Source organism: Schistocerca piceifrons, chromosome 2, assembly GCF_021461385.2.
Source record: "Schistocerca piceifrons isolate TAMUIC-IGC-003096 chromosome 2, iqSchPice1.1, whole genome shotgun sequence".
Classification (NCBI taxonomy): Eukaryota; Metazoa; Arthropoda; class Insecta; order Orthoptera; family Acrididae; genus Schistocerca; species Schistocerca piceifrons.
This window is the reverse complement of record NC_060139.1, coordinates 147,355,584-147,369,317: the sequence shown is the minus strand read 5'-3', so window position 1 is coordinate 147,369,317 and position 13,734 is coordinate 147,355,584. Positions and strand designations below refer to the sequence as shown.

At 44.6% G+C, this 13,734-nt stretch overlaps 1 protein-coding gene and 1 non-coding gene across 2 annotated transcripts in view; one reads left to right on the top strand and one right to left on the bottom strand.

The window, feature by feature from the left end:
- The window catches only part of LOC124775207, a 183,844-nt gene extending 171,946 nt beyond the window's left edge, over positions 1 to 11,898 (top strand). Inside the window, exon 4 of the mRNA XM_047250045.1 lies at positions 11,387 to 11,898. Within this exon, the coding sequence (XP_047106001.1) occupies positions 11,387 to 11,898 (512 nt within the window). The remainder of the gene's footprint in view (positions 1 to 11,386) is intronic.
- On the bottom strand, positions 3,591 to 3,663 carry Trnav-aac. Its single transcript has one exon. It is a non-coding gene; the product is annotated as a tRNA-Val (tRNA).
- Positions 11,899 to 13,734: the final 1,836 nt, after the last annotated feature.

Sequence of the window (13,734 nt, the reverse complement as noted above, 5' to 3'; positions counted from 1 at the left end):
GACTAACGCTGCAGAGCTACTATCATTAGGAATCCAGCTTTTAATTACTTCTACCATAAAATCCTCTAATCGATGGGGGGGGGGGGGTTCAGTAATAATTCCGCAACAAGAAGACATAGTTATGAACAGCATAATTAACTTTATTGATAATGCATAATGAAATAGAAAAAGCAGAAAAATGTAGCAAATATCGATATTTAAGACAAATGAAGCGCAACTGTATTATTTCCATTTCAATAGGACTGGAAGAGTAAAGACGAAACGAGATCAAGTTGTAAAGACGGAACGAGACGAAGCTTTCCAGGTAGCTCCAGGTCACAAAGAAAATGGTGTAGGTAAATATTTTCTAAAGCGTAAATTACGTACTATGTTGTAACAGTATGCGAAGTAACGCCTTTATCTAGCCACAATCGTGCAATCTAAAATATGACAACCCAAAACCCGTCAAAAATTCACAACTCAACACGATAACAGCGTCGTCTTTGATAAACAACTTGAGTTCTCTGATTGCGCGATGGTTAACATCGTTGCATGACTTCCTGTTATTCCGCCGTGTATTCGTTACGTATCAGAGGGTTCGAAACACTCTGAAACATCGACTCAACCATTCAAACGCCTAAACGCTTCCACTTCATGCCTGCCCATTCTCCCTTGATTCCGCTGGTCGGTCGATCGGTTGATATAATTGTAGGGCTCGCGGCAGCGCCACGTTCGCGGCCCCCAGGAAACGAAATCACAGAGCTTCGGTGCTCTTCTAAAGCCCGAGTTTCTCGACTTGCCCCAGATGCGGAAGAACACGCGAAGCTGCAGCTATGGGCGGTCACAAAAAAAAAAAAAAAATCATTTCTAAAATTATCCTCTTGACGGAGCAATTTTTTGTTACCGCCGTGTCTTTGTGAGCATTTCGAGCATTTCATCCCGGCCGGCTTCCGTTTCATTTGACTATAATACTCCTATTCAAGAACCAACATGAAAATTAATAGTTGTCAGGGGCCAGCGGCCATCTGTGGATGCGGATAAAACAAAAGTAGTAGCTATTTCGAGCACATCACGCATTAATAATTACTTATATACAAAAAATAAAAAAATATGCGCTCTTTTTCCACCACCTGCGACTGAATTCCTGCTTTCATATGTTGCAACAGCCAGGTAACAAAAATAATGGCAAATGAGAATAGTGGTCACCCGATATTATGTAAATACTGAAAGCCTACTGATTCTCGCAACATTCCTAAATAGGTACGGACCCTTCCTTCAGCCGTAGTTGAATTTCGTCCAGTAAGAAAAATACAAGAATTTCCTATTTCAGAGCGACTTCAATAGTGAGATGAGTAACTGAAATACGAAATAATACGTAAGGTAGTAAGCTTCGAAGTATCAGCCATCGCATATGCGCTTTTAGAACTTCCCACTGTCAATGACATACGCTGCGTTAACGAAATCCATGGGATCGTATCGGACCTCCTTTTGCCCGGCGTAGTGCAACAATTCGACGTGATATGGACTCAACTAGTCGGAACTCCCCTGCATAAATATTGAGCCATGATCCCTCTATAGCCGTCCATAATTGTGAAACTGTTTCGCTGCCGGATTTTGCGCACGAACTGACTCCTCGATCATGTCCCATAAATGTTCGATGGGATTCATGTCGGGCGATGTGGGTGGCTAAATCATTCGCACGAACTGTCCACAGTGTCCTTCAAAGCAGTCGCGAACAGTTCTGGCCCTGTGACGTGGCATATTGTCATCCATAAAATTCCCGTCGGTGTTGGGAACATGAAGTTCATGAAAGGCTGGAAATGGTCTCCAGCCGAACATAACCAGAGGACGCAATCCATTCCACGTAGGCACAACCCATACCATTATGGAGCCATGACCAGTTTTCACAGTGTCTTGTTGACAACTTGGTTCCATGGCTTCGATATGATCTCGAGCACAGGAGAGGCAGGCGATGTCGTGCCAAATTTCGCCGCACTATCCTTAAAGATAAATTAGCCGTATCTCCCTCATTGATTTCTGCTGTTATTTCACGCAGTGTCGCTTGTCTGTTAGCACTGAAAACTCAATGCAAACGTCGCTGTTCTCGGTCGTTGTCCATTGTGAGAGGTTATGCCTGAAATGTGGTAGTCTCGGCACACTCTCAACACTGTAGATCTCGGGATATCGAATTCCCTAAGGATTTCCGAAATGGAACATCCTATGCGTCTAACTGCACCTAGCATTCTGCGTTCAGAGTCTGCTAATACCAGTCTTGCGACCATAAGCATGATGTAAAACCTCACACGACTTAAGCTGAGTACAAATGACAACTCCGCCTATGCACTGCCCTTTTATGCTTTGTGAACGCGGTATTACCGCCATCTGTATATGTGCTTATTTGCTATCCCATTACTTCTGTCACCTCGATATACACAAGGTGAACTGACAAACTTGCAGAGGTTGTTCACAGATACCTTCTGAATATTTTGATATAAGGATCGGACAGGCTCCTCCGGCTGGTTACCAAGTTATTGCAGTTGGGTTTGTTTCTTGCCCCAGATAGATTTATTTCTGTAATGCACTGAAAATAGTTACAACAGTGCAAATGTCGACGGTAGACGTGTGTGTCTTGTTTCCATTCACTCACCGTACCTTCTCTTGACAACAGTAATGTCTTCTTGAACTCGTTGCCCTGAAGTTTACATTCAGTACTGATCGGTTCTGTCTGGGGATTCGTTTTCCGTCAGAGTCAGTTCTGCGTTAACAGCGATCCACAGCACTGCTATGAACAGGTTTACCGACAAAGAGTTGGCAGATACGCACCTCGTACCTGGGTTCACTGAATCCAATGGAAAAGCGACCCAACGACGCTATGTTAAGATGTTCCCACACCGACGGCAACCACATCATACTACAGTGTTTAGTCTGAGAGTTATTGCATTACTCTGTGTTGAGTGTGATACGTTTTGGCTATTGAATATTACACGCTTCTCCAGGGTTATAAAGGTATTTTTGCAGGAACAAGGGTGACTGACGTAGCAAATCGAATAAATCATTATTGCATTATTACTCTGTGACGAGCCGTCATAGATCGTGGATCCATTATACCAAAACACTCAGAAGCTATCTCTGAAAGTTTACACTTGATTCATTGTATTGTACGAGTTACAATTATGTATCATACCCACCACGTACTTCGGATTTCTATGCATCTAAATCTCCCAGTCAGATGAATAACAGCTCCCATTAGTACACTGCAGATATTAATTTACTGCACGCAGAAGTTTCTCCGATGTGCATATATGTTTGTACGATGTTTGCAGACTGAATTAGTAAAATATAATTTTTTTTAATATGATAGGTCGGACACAAAAATAACATGTCTTTCCATTCGCATACAACTCTTTACTGTTCTCATGTTATCAGCATTACATAAAACAGTCGTAATTTGTTGTACTATCCGTCATGTTTGGCTTTGTGGCAATACATAAAAGGACGCATACATTTGCTATCTAACTGAAACTGTAATGTCTACAATGGAATTGGGATCAGCAAGCCAACAGGCGAATTCTTTGCCCAACGAGGATCTATCTTCCATTGATTAAAAATTATGTTTCCGCCCGGGATCGAACCGGGGACCTTCCGCGTGTTAGGCGGATGTGATAACCACTACACCACGGAAACACATGGAGCGGTGTTGCTAATTATTTGTATATTATATACGTTTACATTTAGACACAGCATACGCGTTTCAGTTTTAGGTGACTGGTTTCGTTAGGTAACGGTACTATGGGCAACATGTAAACAGCTGCTACATGACCAAGCGAGTTCAGGTTTCGCGAAGCGCTTTAATGTCCATTCCAAGACGTCGGGAGAAACCTTTAGGAAAGACTTGCTTACTGTGACGTCTGAGAGCTATGATCGTAGTTTAGCAGAATAGGTATTGCCAGATGTGACGCACGTCGCATGCCATTACCAGATGCTCGCGTGTTTTTCTGCGTAGTTCACTTAATTATCCTAGGCCCCATCCTGCACTGTTCTTAGAAGTTACGTATTCTAAATCATTCCAAACATGTGCGTTAGGCATCTGCTCATTTTATCCTTCAAATGGACTGCATTTCCGTAGTGAGAATTACTGTAACATCTCAATTTTAATACAGACGAACTGCTCACCGACAGTTTTAGCATAAGTGCTTCATTTTGATACTAAGTGGTTTATTAGAAACTATACGTTTTATCATATGTTCCTCTAGTTCAGCTCAGTCATAAGTATCTTGCGACGTCATGTCCGTATCACTCTCGTGGACTTCGCTGCAAAACGGAAAATATTATTCCTTGTCGTACTCATTTTATATAATTATTTGCACTTCATTTGCTCAAGTCCTCTTCCTCACCTTCGTCCTAATTTTTATGTACTGTAAAAATTTGATGTACTGTAAACAGTTCGTATGGTCACATTAACAGAAGCAGACTAGATTTGGTCAGAAGAGCTATGTAGTCATCCGCGTTCGATGTTTGTACCTGTCTGCTTTGCTCTGTTATCTTTGTTCTGAAGTTTTCTTTCACTTGCACCATTGATTCTCCAAAACATGAAAACTTCCTTGACTTCATGTTCTTATTCGTAGAAAGTCTAAAGCAGCTTCCGCATGACCATTCTCATCCCGGCTTCCAAACATATAATATTTTGTGGCTAGATTAAATTATTCGAGAATTATAAAACTTTCTTTACTAATTCCTCCCTACATCCCCCAGAACCCTGTGATAGGAATTGTGAAACACTCTGCATATGTAGTATCTGCAGAATTTAATGGACGTGGAGATCCGGGTAGCTTTGACGTAAGTTAGAATCGGGCGGATGAGGGATTTGTAGGTGAGGATCATATAACTACCTCTTGCTATCGTTTTTAGGCTTTTGCTTAAGTTATACCTTATGCGAGACTTGAGTTAGTACCGAGCTGTTACTTCCTCCCGAACAGGTGTGCTTTACCACTGCAGGTGTTTCCGTATCCCCTTTCCTAGCGAGTTCAGATGGTTCAAATGGCTCTGAGCCCTATGGGACTTAACATCTGAGGTCATCAGTCCCCTAGACTTAGAACTACTTAAACCTAAGTAACCTAAGGACATCACACACATCCATGCCCGAGGCAGGATTCGAACCAGCAGCCCGGTTCCAGACTGAAGCACCTAGAACCGCTCGGCCACAGGGCCGGGTGCAAGCGAGTCTACGGTCGCAGGTTCGAATCCTGCCTCGGGCGTGGATGTGTGTGATGTCCTTAGGTTAGTTAGATTTAAGTATATATAAGTTCTAGGGGACTGATGACCATAGATGTTAAGTCCCATAGTGCTCAGAGCCATTTGAACCATTTTTTTGCAAGCGAGTGCTAGGCTTGGGAAACTAAGAAGTTTATCACTCTTCCGAAAACTATCAAAAAGCTATTCATGTCGGAAAACTGCCGTCCTGTCTGCCTAATAATAAACCTTAGCAAACTTCTCGAACATAATCTTTACCTCTTCCTCTAAGTCCTCTGAGACACCAACATCCTAACAGCCGAGCAGTTTGGTTTCCGGACTGAGCGTTCTACAGCAGTCCCTGCGCTTGGCTGAGCATATTTGTCTGGCCAGGGCAAATGGAGAACCAACAGGAGCAGTATTCCGATGCATAGAAAAAGGTTCTGATCGAGTCTGTCATGATGATCTCATTTAGATACCAGGTTAGCTTCGGTGCCCAGAGTGCATAATGATTATCAGCTCCTTTCTCACGAAGCGGCGCTTCTTTGTAAGAAATAGTATTCGTCCCAGTCAGACACGGCCATCGGAAGCAAGAGCACTACAAGGTGCGTCTCTTGTGTACACTGTTTACACGATCGATATGCCTGAACAGGTCGTCGGTGAAATGGCACTCTACTTCAACGACACTGCAATGCACACTGAGGCGACAAAAGTAATGGAATACCTCCTAATATCGTGTCGGACCTCCTTTCTTCAGGCGTAATGCAGCAACTCGAAGTTCCATGGTCTCAACAAGTCACTGGAAGTGCACTGTAGAAATAATGAGCCATGGTGCCTCTAAAGCCGTCGCTAATTGCGGAAATGTTGGCGGTTCAAGATTTTGTGCACAAACTGACCTCTCGATAATCTCCTGCAAGTGTTCGATGGGGTTCATGTCGAGAACGAATAATTTTGGTCCAGTGACATGGACCATTGTCATCCATAAAAATTCTGTCGTTGTTTGGGAACATGAAGTCCACGAATGGCTGCAAATGGTCTCCAAGTAGTCATAGACATTTCCATCCAATGATCGCTTCAGTTTTACCAGAGGACAGCCCACACCACATGGAGCCACCACCAGCTTGCTCAGTGCCTTGCTGGCAACTTGGGACCTTGGCTTCGTCGGGTTTGCGCCACGCTCGAACCTTCCCATCACCTCTTACCAGCTGAAATCGGGCCATGGTCTTTCAGTCGTCTAGAGTCCAATCGATATGATCACGAACCCAGGAGAGGCGCTGCCGATGATATCGTGTTGTTAGCAATTGTACTCGCGTCGGCCGTCTTCTGCCATAGCCAATTAACGCCAAATTTCACAATACTGACCTAACGGACAGGTTCTTCGTAACTCCCACATTGATTTCTGCCGTTATTTCACCCAGCGTTGCTCGTCTGTTAGCACTGATAACTCTACGCAACGCCGCTGCTCTCGGTCGTTAAGTGAATATCATCAACCATTGCATGAGAGACAATGCCTAGAATGTAATATTCTCGGCACACTCTCGTCCCTGTGGATCTCGCAATACTGAATTCCCTGACAATTTCCGGAACACAATGTTCAAAAATGGCTCTGAGCACTATGGGACTTAACATCTGAGATCATCAGTCCCCTAGAACTTAGAACTACTTAAACCTAACTAACCTAAGGACATCATCACATGCCCGAGGCAGGATTCAAACCTGCGACCGTAACGGTCGCGCAGTTCCAGGCTGAAGCGCCTAGAACCGCTCGGCCACACCGGCCGGCGAAATACAATGTCCCATGCTTCTAGCTACAAGTATCATTCCGCATTCTAAGTCTGTTAATTCTCATTGTGCGGCCATAGTCACGTCGAAATCCTTTTCACATGAGTCACCTAGGTACAAATGACAGATCCGCCAATGCACTGCTCTTTTATACCTCGTGTACGTGATAATACTGCCATCTGTATACGTTCATATGGCTATCCCACGACTTCTGTCACCTCAGTGATCATCCACCGAAAGTCACATCCAGGGTGGCATAAAATTACTCACTGTCGCAAAATCTGGAAAATCAAAATTATGCCGACCAAATGCCAATCCATTTACTTCACAACCAAGTACAAACTACCTGAGGCAGCCGGTATTTGCCGTGGCGTAATTTTTTAACATATTTAAGCCTGCACCTGGAACAAACACATAGTCAGTGCTCTTGTTTCGACTCTACCGTGTCCTTAGGCTTAAGCATAGATTCTAGTAAGCTACTTTGCAGCAGCTCAAATTTCCAGTCGCTGTTCGACTCTGAAACGTAGTCCATGGTGTCAGACATCAATCTTTAGTGAGTTCAAAATCCTTTATCTTCTTTGTGACTTCGGATAGGCTTTGTTTATAAGCACTGTAAGGCTGATTAAATTTCTCAATTTTATTCTTATGTGTAACCTCTTGTTCTGCTTTAACAGTCCACTTGCACGATGAATCTCCTCGTAGGGACCGACGAATAACCCCAAGGTCTCTTTCTGGAAAAGTCGGTTTCACATTCCTCTTCACTTATCCAGACCAAAGTATTCCATTAGTTTCTTAAAACACACGACTGCCAGAGCGGTTAGTTTGAAAATGCTACGGTCAACTAATTATCCCTTCAATGTCCACTGCCAGTCTATGGACTGTCATGGTAATTTTATCGTGGACCAGACGTTAAACCCTGTTCTCCTGTCCTCTACTTTCAACATGCTATGTTCTTCGAGTATAAAAGATACGGAAAGAAGGGGAACGCAGGATGAAGTATTATCGAGTGGGCTTCATTCGGATGTATCAGATGGTAGTCGTGGAAGGCAGATACCCATCGCGTTGGAGATACTGAGCTGAGCAACAATCCCATAAGACCTGCTTCTCGCTGGTCGGAAGGTACCACATTTTTTCCGGCTGCTAAATGGAGTCACTTACATAGTGCGAAACGAGCCGACACCAGGAAACGGTACAGAGTATTTACTGTATCTCCGTTATTATACATCGCGGTGGAGCCAAAAACGCTGCGTGTGACGTTTCCCCATTGGAGCCAGTATAATAATCTTTGGCTGCATCTGTTACATCTGTAAGATTCCGCTACACACAGCTAATTGGGAATTTCCGGTAGTCGATTTCCAACTCTCGCATTCGCCCGATCACTAAGGGAAAACTCCAGAAAATCTTGGTCAGACCGCACTGCCACACGATTGTATTCCGCGATGGAAACAAAGACGCTGCAACTAACGTTTCATCGTTGGCGCTAATGTAATATCTGGTCACAGTGGGCTGTACCATGGTCTAAAATGCGGCTGCATCTTAGACCATAGATGATATAGACCTTGTACGCTGTCAGTATTTTGAAACCAACATGTCCTTCGGCTGACTAGTGACAGCAACCATCATCAGACGATTTCTGGCATACTGTTAAAATTATCTTAATTGTAATAATTTCGGTAAGTGTTTCTTTATTGCAATGGTGGAATCTTGTGTATCATTTGGTCGCAGTGAAAGATATGAGAAAGGAAGTAATATTCCGTTGCACAGGTAAAGCTGTTTTAAGAATAAAACAAAATTTTCGAATACATTTTGTTATTAAAGTTAGCATGTATGTTGCTACCCAGTTCTAAAATGCTATGAATTATGAATATTCTGATAAAGCAGAACATTAATACCTAATACATTACAAGTGTCTCCACCTTAACCAAACTTTACTGACAGATTATGTATTTTATCTTCATATAGTTTCGTTATCTGTATTGCATTAAGTCATAAATATAAACTTTCATTTTGTGTAAAACCGAACATTATGGATGGACTTGGACTTCATTTCTTATAAAAGCAAACATTTAACTACATTGTTCATCAGAAAGCCGGCCGATGTGGCAGGTTCGAATCCTGCCTCGGGCATGGATGTTTGTGATGTCCTTAGGTTAGTTAGGTTTAAGTAGTTCTAAGTTCTATGGGACTGATGACCATAGATGTTAAGTCCCATAGTGCTCAGAGCCATTTGAACTTTTTTTTTTTTTTTCATCAGAAATACTTGCTGCCAAACTGATATTTAGTGTTCTGTTTTGTGGAAGCGTTGAACTAAATGACTCACACTGCAATAAAATCAGAAATTTCCTTAACAACTGTAATTCTGTCGTGTATAAGAAGATAAAAAGTTAACGCAATGTTTCAATCTCTTTGTTATGGTTTCACCTGCCCAAATGTAAAAACGCTACCATCGCATTTATATTGAGAATTTCAGAGAAATTGGGTAAACTGTACTAATACATGTGTAATACAAATACAAGTCGTTCAGTTGTTAATATCAGTGCTTGATTTGAGCTATAAATGAGAAAAATTGTAACTGTCGGCTCCACTTCGCATGGTTGCATAATGACGGAAGGTCGTCTGTTTGAAGCCCGTCACATTACTTGGTTTCAAACTTCAGTACAACAGAAATAGGGGCGTGCGCCATCTATATGTATGTACAGTCTAATGGTCCACTACAACTGCTATCGGTATGGAATTCTGTTACTCCTTCAATAACCAGCTGCTTTCCGGACGAAAACGATAATGTTTATTGTCGAAAGCTCGCAAATGCGACAAATGTACCAAAAGCATCTTACACAACAAATCCTTCGAAAAAGACGGCATAGTTATACAGTGGTCAAACTAAATGTTGCATATTTCTTTTTTGTCAATACTGGACGTAATAGAAAAGAGAAGTGGTTTTGCTCTGTCAGATACAGTCACAAGAAAACGAAAATAAAAAAGGTAAACACATAACCACTCAATAAACACAAAAAATAATCAAAACCTTACAAAAGATTCCAATGCAAACACTACAGTTTCTTCTCACTGTCATCTTGCATGGCACATTGTTTATGAACCAACTGACCCTCCTCGTAACTGGAGGCTCTTTTGAATGTGGTTAGGCATACCCCTCATCAAATTGTCCAAATAAGCCTGTAGGATATTGCTCCATTTCTCCGCAGCAGCCTCTATATGGTCTCTGCCTGGATAGGACAATGACGCCTGCATTTTCTATGCAGTTGAGATCCGGAGAATACGAGGGCCATTCCATCCGACTGTTCGTATGCTCCAATAGGGAGGTATTCTCAATATTGTGACGATGGGGGCGTGCACTTTCACCCTTCAGCGTGAATTCCGCTCCAATCTGTTCACCAAACGGAGCCCCAATGCGTGCAAGGATGTCGTCCCGATGCCTCAAGCCAGTCAACCTCCCACGAGGGGTGCCCTCCGGTCACACATGGTTCCACGACAAAACATGACCAAACCTCGTTGATTAAGGTGGTGGTACCAAATCTCCTTTTTAAGGGTGATGGCCTAGGACACCAAAATTCTTGGGGTGTAAACGCTGTCCTTGTTGCCTCCACACTCGAATATACACTACTGGCCATTAAAATTGCTGCACCATGAAGATGACGTGCTACAGATGTTGTGGATTGGCAAGAGAGACCAAAAAAAAAAAAGTGTGTGAAAACTTACGGTACTTAACTGCTAAGGTCATCAGTCCCTAAGGTTACACACTACTTAACCTAAATTATCCTAAGGACAAACACACACACCCATGGCCGAGGGAGGACTCGAACCTCCACCGGAACCAGCCGCACAGTCCCTCACTGCAGCGCCTAGACCGCTTATTTTATTTTATTTTTTTAATCTCATTTTGTTCGCTTTTGTTTGTTGCATCTGCTCGGGGCGGACGTCGTAAGACATCCGTTTAATTTCGTTGTTGATCGATTAGCTCAGTTTATTTTATTACAGAGGGCTGCTAACCCTCTGACCGAACACGCTGAGCTAGCGTGCCAGCTGTCGGCTCTGCTAATCCCGCGCGGTACTTAAACACTCAGTTCACAACGTAAACATGGAAGAATCAAACTGTAATGGCGTCAGTGCGTAGATTAAGGTACATCCTTTCATGTAAAAACAACATTATTGAGATATCCTAGCACGTCTTTTTTTTAATTTCAAAACGGTACTTACTTAAAAAAACACGCCTCGTATTTTGACCACTATACAGTAAACAGTTGCACAATACCCGTTGTCGTCACCCCCATTTTCTAGACGAAATTAGTGCAATTAGCAACAGGCTGGCACATTCCAGTGGCGCTTCAAAACTTGAATTTTGTTAGAGAGCGAGAGTGAGGGCGCGGCAGTTTACCAGCGGCACGGTGCCGTGGCAGCGGTAGCGGTCCGCGCGTCGAGGCCAGGCCGGCCCCGGGGCAGTTCGTGCTGGCGGACAGATTTGTGACGTGTGTCAATGGCTGCCGCCGCTGTCTCGGCTTTTCACTTGCAAATGCCGTCATGTGGCGGGCGCAGGTGGCCCGGCACACGACGCTATTGTGGCCGCGTCGCACGCGAGACCCGGGCCGGCGCTTTCATTTCATTAGGCCGGCGGGCGCGCCACCCCCGGCAGCGCTTCCTCCCCCTCCCCCTCCCGCTCGCTGCCCCAATTTCACAAACAATTTGGACCAATTTGGGCAAACAATCGGCGGCGGCGGCGGCGCCCTTGCGTGCCGGGCCTCAACAGCTGACAGAGTCGTCCGGGCGCGCACGCCACGGGCCGCGGCAGACGACGGCGTCGCGCCGCGGAAGCCGGTGGCGGCCGGGACGCCTTGTGTTCGCCGCGGCTCAAGGTCTTCCGGATCACGTCACGTTTTCTGCTACTGTAGCTGAGCGACCGGGCTGTCCGAATCACGCAGTGTCACCGAGCATTTCTCCTGGGAGTGGGGGAAGGGGCGCTAACTATAGGATATCTGGAGCCCAGGGCAAACGTCGGCATTGTGTCCTTCTCCCCCACCCCTACCATCTCCTGACGAAGTCACACTACTTTTCTGAATAACTCCTTATCGCTGCCACGTCGTTTCATTCGTGGACTGAGACCAACCTGACTTTCAGAAGTACAAGGTACAAACTTTAATGTTTTTGAATTGTACAGGGTTTGTAAGACCTGGCATCGTCGAGTGATAGAGACAGATCGATCTGTATTACTTGATGCAATTTTTAATGACCGTGATCACGAGGAAATATACACTACTGACCATTAAAATTGCTACACCAAGTAGAAATGCAGATGATAAATGGGTATTCATTGGAAAAATATATTATACTACAGCTGACATGTGATTACATCTTCACGCAGTTTGGGTGCGTAGATCCTGAGAAATCAGTACCCAGAACAACCTCCTCTGCCATAATAACGGCCTTGATACGCCTCAGCACTGAGTCAAACAGAGCTTGGATGGGGTATACAGGTACAGCTCCCCATGTAGCTTCACCACGATACCACAGTTCATCAAGAGTTGTGACCGGCGTATTGTGACGAGCCAGCTGCTCGGCCATCATTGACCAGCCGTTTTCAATTGGTGAGATGTGGAGAATGTGTTGGCCAGGACAGCAGTCGAACATTTTCTGTATCCAGAAAAACCCGTACAGGACCGGTAATATGCGGCCGTGCATTATCCTGCTGAAATGTAGGGTTTCGCAGGGATCGAATGAAGGGTACAGCCACGGTTCGTAACACATCTGAAATGTAACGGCCACTGTTCAAAGTGCCGTCAATGCGAACAAGTCGTGACCGAGACGTGTAACCAATGGCACCCCATACCATCACACGGGGTGATACACCAGTATGGCGATGACGAATACCCGCTTCCAATGTGCGTTCACCGCGATGTCGCCAAACGCGGATGCGACCATCATGATGCTATAAACAGAACCTGGATTGATCCGAAAAAATAGCGTTTTGCCATTCGTGCACCCAGGATCGTCGTAGAGTACACCATCGCAGGCGCTCCTGTCTGTGATGCAGCTTCAAGGGTAGCCGCAGCCATGGTCTCCGAGCTGATAGTCCATGCTGCTGCAAATGTCGTCGAACTGTTCGTGGAGATGGTTGTTGTCTTGCAAACGTCCCCATCTGTTGACTCAGGGATCGAGACGTATTTGCACCATCCGTTACAGCCATGCGGATAAGATGCCTGTCATCTCGACTGCTAGTGATACGAGGCCGTTGGGATCCAGCACGGCGTTCCATATTACCCTCCTGAACCGACCGGTTCCATATTCTGCTAACACTCATTGGCTCTCGACCACCGCGAGCAGCAATGTCGCGATACGATAAACCGCAATCGCCATAGGCTACAATCCGACCTTTGCCAAAGTCGGAAACCTGATGGTACGCATTTCTCCTCCTCATACGAGGCATCACAACAACGTTTCTCCAGGCAACGCCGGTCAACTGCTGTTTGTGTATGAGAAATCGGTTGGAAATCTTTCCTCATGTCAGCACGTTGTAGGTGTCGCCACCGGCGCCTGCCTTGTGAGAATGGTCTGAAAGGCTAATCATTTGCATATCACAGCATCTTCATCCTGTCGGTTAAATTTCGCATCTGTAGCACGTCATCTCCGAGGTGTAGCCATTTCAATGGCCAGTAGTGTAGTGTATTGTCGGTTTCGGCTGAGTACCATCCATCGTCAAATCTATAGAAAGAATCACCAAAAAATGCAATTAAC